The sequence below is a fragment of the Theobroma cacao genome, chromosome 3, assembly GCF_053813885.1.
Source record: "Theobroma cacao isolate CCN51 chromosome 3, ASM5381388v1, whole genome shotgun sequence".
NCBI classification, from domain to species: domain Eukaryota; kingdom Viridiplantae; phylum Streptophyta; class Magnoliopsida; order Malvales; family Malvaceae; genus Theobroma; species Theobroma cacao.
In genome coordinates this window covers 34479097-34485096 of record NC_142641.1, presented here as the reverse complement: position 1 = coordinate 34485096, position 6000 = coordinate 34479097, and the positions used below count along the sequence as shown (strand labels likewise).

The window sequence follows — 6000 nt, the reverse complement described above, 5'->3', positions numbered from 1 at the left end:
TGCCCCTTTTTAGCTTGCAAAATGGTACTAATAAAGTGATTAATGGTGTTAAAAAGAGGAACATGCTTGATTAGAAACTCATTCTTGATGGCATTCTAGTTACCAAGTTAATTTCAGCAAGAAGGTGGTTTGAGCTAGCAATGAACAGTCAGTCTATATTTGGTTTGATTACTGCTTTTGGCACAATATATAATTATTTTTTTTTAATTTATGTACAAGTAATTAATATACAGTATCAATATGCAACAAACATCAAATAAGCTTTTTAGCAACAAAAAGAAAAACATAAAAAAACCTATTCCAGTATCAGATCCGAAGCAACACTGTTACGGCGTCTCGCAATCTCAGGGGACTCACTGACTAGAATCACTGGATGCATGGTATAGTAACGTGGTAGTACTACACTATTAATTTTTTTACAACAGATCATTTACGTTGTGCAACGTGGCAGACTCTAGACCAGTTGTACTGACACCAGGATAGTCCCAGCAGATAAACTAGGGTGGCCGACAAACTCGACAACCTGATTTTGCGGACATCAAATACCCTCTCCTCCTTTACCCTCCACGTGTCTCCCACCAACGGTCCCGATCTCTCTCTTCGTACAGTTACACAATTTCCATATCCCTCCCTACAATTCTATTCTTCCTCTCACATCTCCTACTCATCTCCACAAGGTCAATTTCGTAATCAACTGTCCCATTCCAACATTTAGGTAATTTGGCTTTCTGAAAAGGCTAATGTGGTAATTGAGAAATATGATCTTGTTACTAGAAGATATGCAAAGGGATATTTGTCAGACAAGTTCAAAAACTATTCTGTGTGCTTTTTTCCTCTCACAAGCTCTTCACTGACGTGATTTTTTTTTTTTCTGGTTTCTTGCAAAACTTCTCTGGAATCTTTGTGTATATAAAAACTCAAATAAATATACCGGATTAAGTTCCGAGTTTCCGACAAATTCGCTTTCATTTTTTTTGTTGGAGCGAAATTGTTGTGAGTAATGCAAGACATCCACACGATCGGAGGTGGCCGTATATTCAACGGCGGAGGAGGAGGAGGCGGCGGCGGAGGAGACAGAAGGTTACGACCGCACCACCACCCAAACCACCAAGCACTCAAGTGTCCACGCTGCGATTCTCTCAACACAAAATTCTGTTATTACAACAACTACAACCTCTCTCAGCCACGTCATTTCTGCAAGAGCTGCCGTCGTTATTGGACAAAAGGCGGCGTCCTCCGTAACGTCCCCGTCGGCGGTGGCTGCCGAAAAGCCAAGCGCTCGAAAACCAAACCTTCATCCGAAACCACCACAGCAGCAGCAGCAGCAGCGGCCGCCGTACCGCCACAGCCACAGCAGCAGCACCGTGATGAACGTAAAGCGAATTCTCTTTCTAGCAGCGAGAGTTCGAGTCTTACTGCAGCCAATTCTAACGTTGCAGTGACTAATAATAATAACAATAACGACAACGACAACAACAACAATAATAGTTCTGCTGGTGGCACTGCTGAGGCGGTGTCGGCAGTGACATCTCATTCTAACTTGATAAATGTAAGCGAGTCGAAGTTTTATGGAAACCCTAATAATTTAGGGTTCGAGCCTGGATTGCTGGAACAAGGATCGGACTGCGGGATATTTTCGGAGATTGGGAGTTTTACGAGCTTGATTACTTCATCAAACAACGAAACTTTGTCGTTTGGTTTCAGTACGGTATTAAATGGGCAAGGACTTGAGCAAGGGCAGTGGCAGCAGCAGCAAAAGATGATGAATATAGGAGGGGAGGAAATCAGCGGGGGATTGCTTGATCAGACGGTGCAGGTTGAGCTATCAAATTTGCATAGCAGATCGGAGGGTGAGGGCTCTGGAGGATTTGGACCGTTGGATTGGCAAGGGAGTGGAGATCAAGGGTTGTTTGATCTTCCTAACGCTGTTGATCAGACGTATTGGAGTCAGAGTCAGTGGACTGATCAAGATCATCCTAACCTCTATCTCCCGTAAATTATCTTACCTTTTTTTCCTTTTTTCCCTTAAATTATTTATTAACTACAAAAGGGAAAACTCTCAGAAAGAAAACAAAAAAGAGAAAAAAAAAATGAAGGAAAGCCTAAATTGAAGAGAGTTATATGGATATAAGAATGTGACTGTTTCTTCTTGTGTAAATTTTTAAAATTTTATTTTTTTTAATATTGAAGTTTTCTTTTGGTGATTTTGGAAGGTGTTGCCAGTTTGATCTTCTTGGTGTTCATGTGCAACGAACTTTCATGTTAGTTTTTAGTATTTTCCTTTTCTTGTTTTTCGCTATTTTCCTAATTGTTTTTTTGGGAGGGTATCTTTTTTTTCTGATGTATCTGGAATTAAATTAATCAAAATATAGAGAAAATATAGAGTGTTTGTTTTCTTAATGATAGTTTTATTTGTAGCTTTGTGCATGGTAATGGTAATCATCATCCCTAATCTCTGTTCTATTAATTAATTAATTAATTAATTGTAGATAGTGAAAGAGATGACCAATCAGCGGCTTAATATGGCAGCCAAAACAGCATCGCTTTATGGCTTGAAAATGTGCCACGTCACCATGAAACAAGGAAAACGGTGACGATAATTGCAAACGGCGGTGTTGTTGATTTTGACGAAGAGAAGAGAGGGGAAGGGAAGGGATGGGGAAATGTACGGATAAAGAGGTAGTGTTGAGCGTACTACTCCTATGTAAGATGTTGGTTGGGAAGTTGTTTTTTTGGTGGGGCCCGGAAAGGTAGTGACTAGTCCCATGCGCGATTATGACTCCACGTGGCGGTGGTGAGACACCGGGGATTGTCTTAATGCGTAGGGCCACGTGGATTAAACCTCGGGGAGGGTCGGGTCGAAACTCTTGAGTGCTACACAGGGTAGATCGATGGGGATGTGAAAACCGGGATGTAAATCGGCGATGGTGATGGTGACGAAGACAATGATGTGGCCATTGAGGTGGGTGGTGGTGGTGGTTGTTACTGGCAAACTGGGGATGGGTGGGTCCAGGGCATGTGCAGAAGTGGTCTCGCCAGTCTCACCCCCGTATGGCCATACGAGTCATGTATCAGTTTGGGTTCTGGAGTCTGATGTGATCCTCACCATTTCCCAGGGCTCTTTGATTTTGAGCAGAGATTTTCTGGGAAGCGAGTTTGCCGTACCACATTGGCACATTGTTTTTAGTTTAGCTTTAGTTCAATGCCCAACCTCTAAATGGATGATGATTGATGATGGAATGGAATTCAGTGTTTTCTTCTTATCTTTTCATCATTGCTTAGATGTTTGCCCACATCAAATGTGGTTTTCGGACCTTGGACTCTAGGGTAAGGTGTGGCGGTTGGGGCGGGGGTGGTAATTTAGGTGAGGGATTTGATGTGGTCCTTTTGGGGATATTGATCTTTGCGATGTTAGGGCACTTGGGGGTTGAGCATTGGTGTGGTCCCTTTTTGGCTGAAACAATGATAGAAGCTTTCATGGGGCTTGATCTGAAGTTCTGGGTACAAGTTTGAAGGAGATTGGGGTTTGCTACAAAGTCTAAATGTAGGGGGTTGTCATTCATCAACTTGGCTACTAGGAGGGGTCAGGGCATGAGGCTGGACCACCACTGGTCCTGGTCCTCTACTGTCCTTCTAGTTTGGCCAAATCCTGCTACTGCTGATAGGGCCGGTGGTCAGTCAAAGTTTCCAGCTGAAAACTACCATTGCATAATCGAAACATACTTTTTCATTTTATCTCAATCTCGATTAATTGTAAATGATCCTTCATTATATGCTCTTCTTATCTGTTGTGCTTTGGTGTACTACAACATTAAAGTATTCCCATGAACTTGGAGGCCCTCCTGTAAATTCATTTGAAGAAAAACCTTGGCTGTTGAATAGTGATTGAGAAACCCAGTGTTGGCTTGCCAGGTTATATTCATGTGCGCTGCCAGTGACATTTAGCTTAACCAAATGCCCAAACCAGCACGGTATAAGACTATAAGAGACTAACCTTGAGGAGCAGCAAGCTTTACATGCTGCTGCAGTTTGTAACAATTAAGAGCAGAAGAGAGGAAAAGATTTTTTTTGTGAATAGTGGTCCTTGTTAGGAGTCTCTGCTGCCGCTGTTAAACCCTCTCTCTCTCTCTCTCTCTCTCTCTCTCTGCGAGACTGTGACTGTCAGTGTGATTTGATGTTGTGTTGGATTGATCTAGAGATTACAGAACCTGAAAAGCCCGATCAATCAAAAGTTTGGCCCCGTGCGTTGACAGGGACTTTGCCTAATAAATTCTCCAAACAGGAAGGTCCAGACTCCAGTAGGCACTCGCACAGCACTACATTCCCGGACCATTTAAAGGTAAAAACATGAACGTCTATACCATCAGAAAGAAGTGAGAACAGAATATATAGCAGTTGTAAAACGGGAAAATGTTCCTCTAAGTGGGCACGCCAAGAATTCTTAAAAAGGCATTGTAGTCATGAAAATGAGACAATTATGACAATAGTCTTAACCCCGTTTTAACTGGTTTTACTGGCTCGCTCTTTGTCTTCATCAGGATATCGTCGATTATTCAGAGGCAAAGAACCAAGTTCTCTATTTTGTTAATTCAAATGTTCCTCTTCGAGTTTACTAGTATTGGGTGAAGGACTGTAGGTGAAATTTTAGTTAATTCACGCCCAAATATCTTACTCGTCTGCCGATTGAAGACTAACGGAAATGGTCGGCCATGGAATGGTCTAAGACGCCAGGAATGGTCACGGCTAGCGAACGTGAGCTTAGGCCACATCTGACCAATGAGGCTTCTGGTTTGCCCATGCATCATATTTGCCTTGATAGCCAATGGAAGGATCATTTAAAGATTCACTGGCAATGGACCAGACTGTGTCCAACATTGCCTTGGCATGGCCAAAGCGACACTGTGGCATGGATCGCGACTGAAAATTAGCACCTCAAAGTTTGCACATGGAGGTGGTCCTTAACTCCTTGCTGTGTGGTCTTGGCCATTGGCCCTCTGCTTTGGTAGCGCTGATTTTGATGTGTGCAACTGGTGAGCCAATTATGGTTGCCAAATTGGGTTCCACCAAACTTTTGAGAACCGGGGTTGAGCAATTTAAGAATTAAGGTCACCAGAAATTAGTTGAACATCCATTGGATTACCTCGATGGATACGCTACACTTGCAGTAAATGGTGATTTTACTCTGATTCAAATGATGGCATGAACTTGAAATGGTATTTGTGGCCTGCAAATTTGTGCAAATATTCGAAATTTGCTCCGAGATTGATTTCTTGTCATCAGACTGGGATATGACCTCCAAAAATTGGTCATAGACATGATGTTACAGATTTGAGAATTCTCGCAACCTGGTTTGGATTAGGAGGGCCATATAACTAAGAGGTCAAGTGGTCCTCCAAGGAAACAATATTGACAACGAATTACCCGTCCCAATACCGGCTAATGCTTTGCAGATTTGATGTCTGTGTCAAGAATCCTTGATTTTTGCCTGTCCATGCCCAAGGTAGCTTTGCTTGGCCCAAAAACAGTTCCATTTGCCCAATAAGAAATCACCATCCCAGAATAAAAAAGCAGTTAAGATTGCCACCTAAATTATGTCTGCAATAATCCAATGTGCGTAAAGTCTGAAAGGGAAGACCCGGCATTGATTTACTTGTCACAGGCGACAAGATCACTGTGTCTTAGCTGGACATGTGAGAGGAAAGCTGTTATGGCATGAAAGGGAAAGAAGGTTATGGGATTTGGGTCAATCAACTGCATAAGGAACGCCGTAAGCACCAAGCGACCATCAGCCCTCGCTATGCACGTGTTTGTCAATGTCGATTTTCATCAACTCAAGCACAAGCACAAGTGCCAGTTATCTGAAGCCACCCATGATGAAAGCCTTGGTATCTATACCTTGGAATGAGCAACAACACCAGGAATTAAAAAGCCACTTTCTAGGATACTGCTTCACAATCTGATTCTTACTGGACCATCATCAGTTGCTTAAGTGAAACAGAT

At 42.6% G+C, this 6000-nt stretch overlaps 1 protein-coding gene across 5 annotated transcripts; it reads left to right on the top strand.

Moving 5' to 3' along the window:
- The first annotated feature begins 789 nt into the window (after nucleotides 1-789).
- Nucleotides 790-3741, top strand: OBP4 (OBF binding protein 4). 5 transcript variants are annotated; one of them, XM_018118325.2, is made up of 2 exons: nucleotides 790-1992; nucleotides 2530-3741. In XM_018118325.2, the coding sequence occupies exons 1-2, from the start codon at nucleotides 1001-1003 to the stop codon at nucleotides 2681-2683; spliced, it is 1146 nt and encodes a 381-aa protein (XP_017973814.2). In that variant the 5' UTR covers nucleotides 790-1000; the 3' UTR covers nucleotides 2684-3741. The 5 variants fall into 5 exon arrangements, with proteins under 5 accessions (XP_017973814.2, XP_088660873.1, XP_017973816.2 ...); XM_088804747.1 differs by lacking the exon at nucleotides 2530-3741 and adding an exon at nucleotides 2214-2400; XM_018118327.2 differs by having other exon boundaries at nucleotides 791-1992; nucleotides 2490-2632.
- The last annotated feature ends 2259 nt before the right edge of the window (nucleotides 3742-6000 follow it).

What these genes read in the sequence shown, in the direction of transcription:
- OBP4 (XM_018118325.2), top strand. Translation starts at nt 1,001, where the DNA reads ATGCAAGACATCCACACGATCGGAGGTGGCCGTATATTCAACGGCGGA. An exon ending in CATCCTAACCTCTATCTCCC is followed by an intron (nt 1,993 to 2,529) that starts GTAAATTATCTT and finishes TTAATATGGCAG; the next exon opens with CCAAAACAGCATCGCTTTAT.